This window comes from Nicotiana sylvestris, chromosome 2 (assembly GCF_000393655.2).
Source record: "Nicotiana sylvestris chromosome 2, ASM39365v2, whole genome shotgun sequence".
NCBI lineage: Eukaryota > Viridiplantae > Streptophyta > Magnoliopsida > Solanales > Solanaceae > Nicotiana > Nicotiana sylvestris.
The window spans coordinates 207468491-207480884 of NC_091058.1; the positions used below are offsets into that span (position 1 = coordinate 207468491).

Genomic DNA, 12394 nt, shown 5'->3' on the forward strand with positions numbered 1-12394 from the left:
TTATAATAGAACTAAAACCAAACCAAATATTATCGGTTTTTAAAATTAAAAACCAAAACCAATCTAAATCAAAAAAATATCGATTTACTTAATCGGTTTGGTTCGGTTTTCGGTTTGGATCGGTTTTCGGTTTGGATCGGTTTTCTGTCAAACCGTGAACAACCCTAATTGTGAACTTTGTTAAGCAACAATCCGTTGTAGTCTAGTCGGTTCTCACCCGAAAGACCTGGGTTTGATTCCCGGCACCGCAATTTTTTTCACTTTTTTTTATAAACTAAAAAATTAATACTATGTGGCAGCAGCAAAGCTATTTCAACACAAAATTTGTGAGTATTTTGTAGGTGGCAGAGTAATTTTCAGCACAAACTGCCTCTTTGGATTTCTTCATTGTAAAGGTTTCTGAATAACTTAAAAATGAATCAAGACAATACTTACAAACACGTCAAATTGTAAAAATTATTTAACAAAGTTAAAAAGAATTATTCTGGAAACAACTCTTTAGAGTTAAAATAATTGCACTTGGTTTAAATATTGAATGCGAGTAATTTAGCTTTTAATGAATAGTTTAACCGTGAAAAGTAAAAAGTATTTGAAGTGTTAGAGAATGCTCATAGGGTTTTTCTATTGTTGTAGCCCTAGAGATAAGTTTCACTAAAGAAGGATAAAATATAACCATCACTTGATAATTGAGAGGTGTTTAAAATATTTGAAAGTTTTTAGCAATAATTCTCCTGTTCTAATATAGTCAAACCTCTCTATAACAGTCTCGTTTGTTCTAAATATTTTTGGCTGCTATAGTGAAGTGTTGTTATGGAAGACATATATTATAACATAACATAAGAATCGATTCCGAAAAAAATATGACTTTTTTAACGAATGATTGTTATATAGAGATGTTGTTATCGAGAGGCCTGACGATAGTTAAACAGACGCGACTGGCACTTAGACTATTACTCTTCAACAGGCGTACTAATTCCAAGTCTAATTAAAACGTGATATCATTAACCATAAGATTATAGTCATAATAATGAATACAGCCGAAAGCTCTCAGCTACATAGCAGAAGTCTTAAGTATGACGTAAATCTAAAATCAACCACAACCTACTAGTATAACCAAGTCAAACAGCATCTGAAGTAGACTCGGAATACAAAGGTTCAAGGAACAAACACGAAATAATAACATAAAACTAAGAGAGAATTACACGTAAATATAGTCCATGAACATATGTTGCAATTAGATGACCCTAATAAAACTTCGCAAAGCTAAAAGAGCAGCCTGGCATATGAAGTATTCTGCGTTCATGCATAATCCGGAGAAGCACCGCACCTCAAGGGTGTAACGTTGACCAAGTTATAAACTAAAAAATGATAGGCTAAGATTCAACATCCAACTCCAATTAAGGGTGTATTGTGGGCTGGGCCCAACCTGGGACCGCGGGCCGGTCTCAAATGGGCCGGTCTCTAGTGGTGCAAAAGCCCATAGCGGGCCGGTCCTTACCAAAAAGCCCGGGAGTTCGGGACCGGCAAGCGGGCCTGGGTCGGTTCAACCGGGCCAAACGGGCCCAACGGCTAATTTTTTTAAAAAAAAAATATTAAAAAGGGACAACGATCAAATATTAAAATGTAGCCGTTGGACTGCATTTTTAGCCGTTTGTCACTTTAAAAAATAGCAATTTGGCTCCCAAACTTTTTATAATTACACTTTTCCCTATTCTCAACTATAAATACCCCCTCATTCTTTCATTTTTACTCACAAATTCATCAATCTCTCTCTAATTTTCTTCTATAATTGCTTATTTTATTATTGCAATTTCGTAAAATATTGTGAAGTTGGTGAATTGAAGTATTCAAGTCTTCAACGATATTCAATTTTCAAGAAGTTGTTCGTCAATTCGGTAAACTCATTCCAACTCTTAAGTTTTAATATTATAATTTTGTGTGTTTTATTTAGTATAATTATTATTAATATGGACTTTTCTTTGAAAAAAATATTTGGGGGTAAGGGTAAGGGAAAATCTAAAATTGGTGAATCTAGTCGCCAAACTACTAATCTTCCTCCGGCTCCCCGACCCAGACCTGTTACCTGTTCTCCTCCACCTGTTATTCTTGATAGTGATAACCCTTGTTTTCAATTTTTCGATAGTCAATTTTGCCATAATGTTGCACCAGGTCAACAATTAAATGAAGAAGTTATGAATGCTCTTTATCCTATCAAACTATCTTTGAAAATGTAGAGGAAAATGATGATTTAGATGAAACGCAACCGGATTTAGATGATACACCCACTAGTCATGTTAATAACCCAACTGATGCCCCGTCTGACCCTCCTGTAGTAACCCCTACTTTTAATAGACAACCTTCTAAACGGCCCGAAACATCTCTTGTTTGACACTTTTTTACTCAACTAAGAGAACAAAATAAGGCTAAGTGTAAAACTTGTGGGTCTTTGATGGATCATAAATATACTGGAGACCGTAGCAGTACGGTTAGTTTGACTAGACACATAAAGACACACCCTAGAGATAAAGCTATATATTTACAAATGAAAGCTGCGCAAGAGGGGACAAGTGTAGATAGTACGGTTAACCCTAGTATATGGTCAAATCTAGTTCAACCGGAAATTAACACTGTTACCGGTGGCATTTTATATTATGAGCCAAATAAAGATCGTGAAGAATTGGCAAAAATGGTTACTGTTATGTGCTTACGCTATAGTTTTCCTTCTAACCCTCATTTTGTGCATTATATTAGAAGAGTTTTTAATCCTACTTATAAAGGATGGCCTCGTGCAACCGTAAAGAGCGATATTTATAAATATAAACATGAATATGAACAATATTTGCGCTATTTATTTACTCATATAGATTGTCGCATTGCTATTACTACTGATATTGGTAGAAGTGGTAATGACTGTGATTATCTAACTGTTACAAGTCATTGGATAGATGAGGAGTGGATAATGCAAAAGCGCATTATTGCTTATAGAATAATTAATTCACGCCACACAGGTAAGTTTATTGCTAACACAGTTGCAGATATTTGTAGATATTTTTGCATTAGAGATAAAATTATGTCGGTTTCAATGGATAATGCTTCTAGTAACACTAACGCTATAGGCTTGCTTACAACTACACTAAATCCTGCATTTAGTAATATTTTCATGTTAGATGTATTTGTCATATTTACCATTTAATCGTCGGTGATGGTATGAAAGTTTTAAATGTAGAAATTGAAAAGGTTAAAATGGCTCTTAATTGGCTTTTTTATTCAAACCGTAGAAGTAGACTTAGAGACTATTTTAAAAAATGTGATGAATTTGGCCTTAGAGAAAGAAAGGTTCCTAAACCTTGTCCGACTAGATGGAATTACATGTATGAAAGTTTAGTTGTTGCATATGAATATAGGAACCCAATAAGCGCAACATATAATGCTCGTGTAGGTGAAAATGATGATGATGATGATGAGCACCTTACAAATCAAGATTGGACTGATGTTAAAATGCTTGTAGACTTTTTAGAACAATTTCATGTTGCTACAAATGAATTATCTGGGCAATATTATCCTACTATTTCTAACTGTTTAGTTTATATTGCAGCACTTGCAGATTTGTTTACTCAATTTTCAGAGGGTAAGGTAATTTATCAACTTGCTATTGATTCTATGAAAGCTAAGTTTAACAAATATTTTTTCCCTATCTCCCCTATTTTTGGTGTTGCTGCAATGTTAAATCCTACAATGAAATTAGGAGGTCCTCGCTTTTGGTATTCAAAAATTTATAACGCTTTATCACTTTCAGCTGAGGAATATGCTACACTTGGATATGCAAAAGCCTCAATTAAAATAAATGCTCAAACAATTTATAATACTTATCAACTTGCCTTAGATCATGCTAGACCAAATGTTTCAACTCCTACTTCGTCTAGTTCGCAATCATCTAAAAGAACTGCGGGCCTAAAAACCCTTAGTTCTTGGACAGAGTTCAGGGGTTCTCAAGGTGATAATATTGGTGATAGTTCACAACTAAATGAGCTTCAAGTTTATTTGACGCAGGGACTTGAATCAGAGAATCCCGACGGCTCCTTCGATGTTTTGAAATGGTGGAAGGACAAACAAAAACACTATCTGATTCTTTCAAGGATGGCTCGAGATATTTTAAGTATTCAAGCTTCAACAGTTGCATCGGAGAGCGCTTTCAGTCAAGCGAGACTTCAAATAGGTGATCATAGAGCATCTATGAGGGAGAGCTTGGAAAAATCAGTACTCTTCAGAGATTGGATTCATTTGGAAAGAAGAAATTTTGGACTTGCAGAATCACAACCGAAGATAGACGAAGCTTATGAAGAAATGCTAGCGGAACTTGCGCAGGATGCTGCTTCGCCCGGAAGTGGTAATGAACAAGCTTCTTTTCCACCACCACCAACGGAAATTCCTCCGGACCTTGAAGGATTTATGAGATTTGTTAGAGATAATACATAGACTAATATGTAACTTGTATTTTGGCACATCTTCCTTAGTATTTTTTCCTTTTAATGGTGGTATTAATACCTTGTTGTACTCATTCCATTGGGGGAGGAAGACTAAGAAAGATATTGCCATTTTTTGTTAATGTCGTAATAAGAAAAATTATAAGACATTCCCTTGAATATTTCTTTGCAATTTATTTTGTGTTTAAATTTGATATAGTATATATTATATATCTAATACATATAAACTATATATATATATATATATATAGCTATATATAAGCAATTTATATGAGTATTACATATATAGTTTACAAGAAATTGTCTTAGATAAAAAAATTTAAAAAAAAATAGCCCGGAACGAAAAGGCCCGTTTAGGCCCGTATGCCCGGCCCATTTAAACCGGGACCATGTGGGCTTAGGACCACAGTGGTCCAGTTCCACCCATTGGGACCGTTTGGCCCGGGACCACCAAACCCAGCCCGCCAAAGCCCGGGACCATTAGGCCCAACACGTTTGGCCCGTTTAGGCCCGGACCCGGACCACAATACAACCTTAACTCCAATCGGTTCTTGAAATTGCTGATTAGTTTTTTTTTTAAAAGCTCAAGCTTCTAACTCAATCTCTGAATCAATAATTGTGATCAAATATTAGCTCAACAAACCAAATCTATTTGGGTGGTGAACATTAGATCTTTAAGATAACCCATCATTGTTGGGCGAGTATCAATAAGTGAATTTAAATTTCGACTTTGATTTTGCGAGACATTTGAAGTGGATGTGTGTTGAACTTATTAGAAATAGTCTAAGGAGGTTTTTTTTTATTATAAAATTTGAAGTCATTTAATAGAGATTTGAATAAAAATTATATTTTATACAATGTAGCTATATTATGTATATAGGTGTATCAAAATGTATAATTATCACGACCCGGATTTCCCATCATCGGGTGTCGTGATGGCGCCTACTGTCGGAGCTAGGCAAGCCAACCTTAACATACCTTTTCAACTAATTTTCAACAAGATAATAATAAAATCAATAAATTCAAGCGGAAGCCTTAATTTAATATAAAATGAACGAAAATGCGGAAAAATTAACATCATCCTCTACCCAAGATTTAGTGTCATAATACTCACGGACTACTGTAAGATAGTACAAATAAGAGTTTGAAAGAAAATACATAAGGAGTCTGCTTCGATACAATGAAAACAAACAGAAATAAAATAGATGAGACTCAGGGCCCACACACGCCAGCGAACTACCTAGGAGTCTCTGGACTGAAGGCACGCTCCCAATCTACTGCTACTGCGGTGCGTAAGCTACTCCTGAATCTATGCACAAAAAGGGCACAGAAGTGTAGCATCAGCACAACCGACCCCATGTACTGGTAAGTGCATGGCCTAACCCCGGCGAGGTAGTGACGAGGCTAGACCGGACCTACCTCAAATAACTTGTACAGATATATGTGCAACAACAGAAAGATATACAGAATTTAAACAGATAATAGGGAGGGGACATGCTGTGGGGTGTAACAATTTAGATATAAGACCAACGAACAGAGAGATGGAAACTGAATAATTAGCATCTATGAAAGAAGAGCAAGTGAATCAACAACTGCACGGCACCAACCTTCGTGCTTTTACTCTCAATTCTCACCAAAACTGTCAAATATAGTGCACGACATCACCCTTCGTGCTTTTCCTCACATAACTCTCACATCAAGGCACGGAATGACCCTTCGTGCTCAAATAATTAGAGACATAGCACGGAAAGACCCTTCGTGCATAATTATCAAAACATGGCACGAAAAGACCCTTCGTGCATAATCGCTCTTCCTCACCCAATCAACAGTCACAACCAATCGGGGAAAGGGAATATACAACAAGATTAAACATCCCGGCAAGGGAGAACAAATCAGCAATAGGTCCCGGCAAGGGAAAAATACCACACTTCCTTCTTTAACTCATCTGTTTCTCAACTATCACTTCATAATTATATTAGCAAGTAATTAGCTCAACTATTTCACATCTTTCGAATTTAAAAGCAACTACGACTCACGGTCATGCTAGACTCCGGTGTATAGATAACCGTCACCATGCCTATACACCGTACTCCACAGTTAACACGTAGCAAATAATATCCAAATCCTAATCCCTCAAGCCAAAGTTAGAACAAACACTTACCTCGAATGCTCCAAACTCAACTCACGCTTCTAGTATAGCTTTACCTCTTGATTCCACCACCAATCCGCTCGAATCTAGTCATAAGTTACTTAATCACATTAATAATTACTAAATGAATCATCCCCAATGCATGAAAATAGATTTTTCAAGGTTTTTCCCAAAAAGGTCAAAAATACCCCCGGACCCACGTGGTCGAAACTCGAGGTTCGGACCAAAACCCGGTTACCCATTCCCCCATGAATCCAAATATATGATTTGTTTTTAAATCGGACCCCAAATTGAGGTCCAACTTCTCAATTTGTAGAAAACCTAGGTTCTACCCAAAACACCCAATTTTCCCCATGAAAATCTTTGATTTGAAGTTGAAATTATGTTAAAAGATGTTAAGGAATAAAGAAATTAAGTTAGAAATCACTTACCAATCGTTTTGGAGAAAAAACGTTGTTTGGAAAATCGCCTCTTAGGTTTTGGGTTTTTGAAAAGTGGAAAAATGACTAAAAATCCCGAATTTATACATTTTTCTGGGGGCTGGCGCGGACCGCACAGAAATGCACCGCGGCCACGCCGAGGGATTGGAGAAGTGGGCTCTCTCTGAACCCACCCAGCGCGGACCGCACTGTTTTGGTGCGCGGCCGCGCTAGTTGACCCGAAACCCTAGCCCTCAGACTCAGCCACGCGGACCGCACAGAAAGGCATCGCGGCCGCGCGGAAATGACCGCGGCCGCGCTGGTGTCTGCAACACCTGAACCTGCATTTTCTTAAGTCCAAGACCTCCCGGGCCCCATTCAAAACTCACCTGAGCTCTCGGGGTTCCAAACCAAACATGCACACAACCTTAAAAACATCTTACGGACTTACTCGTGCGATCAAATCGCCAAAATAACATCATATACATAGGATCAAGCCTCAAACACATGATTTTCTTTTCTTCAACTTTCATAACTCAAATTCTCCATTTTTTTGTCCGAAACACGTCATATGACATCCGTTTTTAGCCAAACTTTATAGATAGTGCTTAACACATATTTAAGACTTGTACCGGGCGTCGGAACTAAAATACGAGCCCGATACCTATTTTTCTAACTCCTTCTCATTTCAAATTTTCATATCAAATTTCAGAAAAACAATTTCTTTCAAAAATTCATTTCTCGGGCTTGGGACCTCAGAATTTGATTCCGGGCACACGCCCAAGTCCCATATTTTTCTACGGACCCTCCGGGACCGTCGAATCACAGGTCCGGGTCCGTTTACCCAAAATGTTGACCGAAGTCAACATTATGCATATTAATACCAAAATTCATCAAATGTTTCACATAATTCACATATTCTAACATAAAAACTTTCCGGCTACGCGCCTGAACTGCACACGCCAATCGAGGCAACTAAAAGCGAGGTTTTCAAGGCCTCGAATGAGCGGAACAAGGAAGAACTATGGTGATGACCCTTCGGGTCGTCACATTCTCCACCTCTAAAACAACCGTTCGTCCTCGAACGGACAAAAGAAAGAAGTACCTGAGTCGGAAAATAAATGAGGATAACGGCTCCGCATATCGGACTCGGACTCACAGGTCGATGCCTCAGGAGGCTGACCTCTCCACTGAACACGCACCGAAGGAAAACTCTTCGACCTCAACTGTCGAACCTGCCGGTCTAGAATAGCCACCGGCTCCTCCTCATATGACAGATCCTTGTCCAATTGGACAGTGCTGAAATCCAACACGTGCGATGGATCTCCGCGATACTTCCGGAGCATAGATACATGAAACACGGGATGCACAGCTAACAAGCTAGGTGGCAAGGCAAGTCTATAAGCCACCTCTCCCACACGATCAAGAATCTCAAATGGACTGATGAACCTAGGGCTGAGCTTGCCCTTCTTCCCAAATCTCATCACGCCCTTCATAGGCGATACACGGAGCAATACCCGCTCACCAACCATGAAAGCAACATCTCTGACCTTGCGGTCTGCATAACTCTTCTGTCTGGACTGAGCTGTACGAAGTCTATCCTGAATAATCCTGACCTTGTCCAAGGCTTCCTGAACCAGTCCGTACCCAATAATCGAGCCTCTCCTGGCTCAAACCATCCAACTAGAGACCGACATCGCCTACCATACAACGCCTCATACAGAGCCATCTGAATGCTGGACTGGTAGCTGTTGTTGTAGGCGAACTCTGCTAAAGGCAAAAACTGGTCCCACGAGCCTCCAAAATCAATGACACAGGCTCGGAGCATGTCCTCAAGAATCTGAATAGTCCTCTCGGACTGACCGTCCGTCTGGGGATGAAATGTTGTACTCAACTCAACCTGGGTGCCCAACTCTCGCTGAACCGCTCTCCAGAAATGCGAGGTAAACTGCGTACCCCGATCCGAAATGATAGATAGCGGCACCCCATGAAGGCGAACAATCTCCCTGATATAAATCTCGGCTAACCTTTCGGACGAATAGGTGGCTGCAACAGGAACAAAATGCGCTGACTTGGTCAGCCTATCAACAATGACCCAAACTGCATCAAACTTTTTCCGAGTCATCGGAAGTCCAGTAACGAAATCCATCGTAATTCTCTCCCACTTCCACTCGGAAAGTGCAATCCTCTGAACTAGACCACCGGGTCTTTGATGTTCGTACTTAACCTGCTGACAATTCAAACACCGAGCCACGTGCGCAATGATGTCTTTCTTCATCTTACGCCACCAATAGTGCTGCCTCAGATCCTGATACATCTTCGCAGCGCCCGGGTGAATAGAATACCGAGAACTGTGGGCCTCTGCTAAGATCAACTCTCGAATCCCATCAACATTGGGCACACAAACTCGCCCCTGCAATCTCAATAAACCATCATCATCTAAGGTTACTTTCTTGGCACCTCCACGCTGCACCGTGTCTCTCAAGACACACAAATGGGGATCCTCAAACTGCCGCTCGCGGATACGCTCTAATAGTGAGGAACAAGCAACCGTGCAAGCTAACACTCTGCTAGGCTCAGAAATATACAACCTCACAAGACGATTGGCCAAGGCTTGAACATCCAAAACAAGCGATCTCTGGCTGACTGGAATATAAGCAAGACTACTTATGCTGGCGGACTTCCTGCTCAATGCATCGGCCACCACATTGGCCTTCCCCGGTTGGTATAAGATAGTAACATCATAATCCTTTAGCAACTCTAACCACCTCCTCTGCCTCAAATTCAACTCTTTCTGCTTGAACAGATACTGAAGACTCTTGTGATCAGTGTAAACCTCACACGTCACGCCATATAAGTAATGCATCCAGATCTTCAGGGCATGAACAATGGCTTCCAACTCGAGATCATGAACCGGATAATTCTTCTCGTGGATCTTCAACTGCCTCGAAGCATAGGCAATGACTTTGCCTTCCTGCATCAACACTACACCAAGCCCAATACGAGACGCATCACAATAGACCGTATATGGCCCTAAACCTGTGGACAAAACCAATACCGGTGTGGTAGTCAGAGCCATCTTGAGCTTCTGAAAGCTCGCCTCACACTCGTCCGACCACCTGAACTGGACACCCTTTTGGGTCAATCTGGTCATAGGGGCTGCAATGGATGAAAACCCCTCCACGAACCGACGATAGTAACCTGCTAACCCCAGGAAACTCCGAATATTCGTAGCTGAAGCTGGTCGAGGCCAGTTCTTGACTGCCTCTATCTTCTTCGGGTCTACCTGAATACCTGTTGTTGATACGACATGACCCAGGAATGCGACCGAACTCAACCAAAATTTGCATTTTGAGAACTTAGCATACAACTGACTATCCTTTAGGGTCTGAAGGACCACTCTGAGGTGCTTCTCATGCTCCTCCTGACTGCGGAAGTATATAAGAATATCGTCAATGAAGACTATCACAAACAAGTCCAAATAAGGTCTGAACACTCGGTTCATCAACTCCATGAATGCTGCTGGGGCATTAGTCAATCCAAATGACATGACCAAAAACTCTTAGTGCCCATACCGAGTGCGAAATGCTGTCTTGGGGACATCAGACGCCCTAATCCTCAGTTGATGATAACCAGATCTCAAATCTATTTTCGAGAACACCCTCGCACCCTGAAGCTGGTCGAATAAATTATCAATCCTCGGCAGTGGATACTTATTCTTAATTGTAACCTTGTTCAATTGCCCGTAATCGATGCACATTCTCATCGAACCATCCTTTTTCTTAACAAACAACACCGGCGCACCCCAAGGTGAAACACTGGGTCTAATGAAACCTTTCTCAAGCAAATCCTGCAGCTGTTCCTTTAACTCTTTCAACTCCGGCGGGGCCATACGATATGGCGGGATGGAAATAGGTTGAGTGCCCAAAGCCAGATCAATACAGAAATCAATATCCTTGTCGGGCGGCATACCCGGCAGGTCTGAAGGGAAAACCTCAGGAAACTCCCGAACAACGGGCACAGAATCAATAGAAGGGGCCTCCGCGCTAGAATCGCGAACATATGCCAAGTAGGCCTAGACACCCCTTCTCGACCATACGTCGAGCCTTGACATACGAAATAACACTGCGGGTGGCATGGCCTGGGGTCCCTCTCCACTCAAGTTGGGGCAAATCTGGCAAGGCCAAGGTCACGGTCTTGGCGTGACAATCCAGAATAGCATGATACGGGGACAACCAGTCCATCCCCAATATAGCGTCAAAGTCCACCATATCTAAAAGCAATAAGTCGACACGGGTCTCAAGACCGTCAAATACCACCACACATGAACGATGCACTCGGTCGACCACTATAGATTCACCAACCGGTGTGGACACATATACAGGAATACCCAAAGCCTCACTAGGCATGATCAAATAGGGTGCAAAATAGGACGACACATAAGAATACGTAGATCTTGGGTCAAATAACACATAAGCACCCCTACCACAGACCAGAATAGTACCTGTAATCACAGTATCTGATGACTCGGCCTCTGGCCTGGCCGGCAAAGCATAACAACGGGGCTGACCCCCACCTCCCTGAACTGTGTCTCTAGGGCGATCGACTGCTGGCTAACCCCTGCCTCTAGCGGTCCGAGCTCTACCTCTACGGTCTCTCCCTCCACCCTTATGATCCCTACCCCCACCTCTAGCTGGCTGGGCGGCCTGTGGATCACCTACTGCCTGAATCGTAGGGCGAGGACCCTGCTGCTGAGAACTACTCGAGGCTCGGGGGCAAAACCTGACAATGTGACTCGGGTCACCACAACCATAACATGCCCTCGGCTGCTGGGGCTGCTGGCCCTGTCGACCTGTATGTCCTCCCCTGAAGCTCTGAAGTGGCGGTGCACTGATGGGGGCTGGTGGTGCGCTGAAGGTATGCTGACCCGAATAATACTGCTGAGGACCACCACCGCCTGGAGTACCATGAGAAACCTGAAGTGCCGACTGGAAGGGCCTCTGAGAGTGGCCTCTGTCATATGAATCCCTACATCCAGACGAGGTACCACTAAATCTACCGGAATAACGGGGCCTTTTATCAGACCCATGACCACCTCCCTGAGCAAGTGCCATCTCTATCCGGCGGGCACCATCTGTCGCCTCCTGAAATGAAATCTCACCACCGGCACTCATGGCCATCTGAACACGGATCGGCTGGGCCAACCCATCAACAAACCTCCGCACCCTCTCTCTCGGTGGGGAGTATCACAATGGCATGACGAGCGAGATCAATGAACCGGGTCTCATACTGGGTGACCGTCATAGGACCCTGCTGGAGACGCTCAAACTGCCTACGAAGAG

The 12394-nt window shown here is 41.9% G+C and overlaps 1 protein-coding gene across 1 annotated transcript; it reads right to left on the bottom strand.

The window, feature by feature from the left end:
• Positions 1–11665: 11665 nt before the first annotated feature.
• Positions 11666–12166, bottom strand: LOC138886213 (uncharacterized). The gene has a single exon (XM_070167267.1). The coding sequence runs from the start codon at positions 12164–12166 to the stop codon at positions 11666–11668; it is 501 nt and encodes a 166-aa protein (XP_070023368.1).
• Between the last annotated feature and the right edge of the window lie 228 nt (positions 12167–12394).

Coding starts and splice junctions, on each gene's coding strand:
- LOC138886213 (XM_070167267.1), bottom strand. CDS start 12,166: ATGGCACTTGCTCAGGGAGGTGGTCATGGGTCTGATAAAAGGCCCCGT.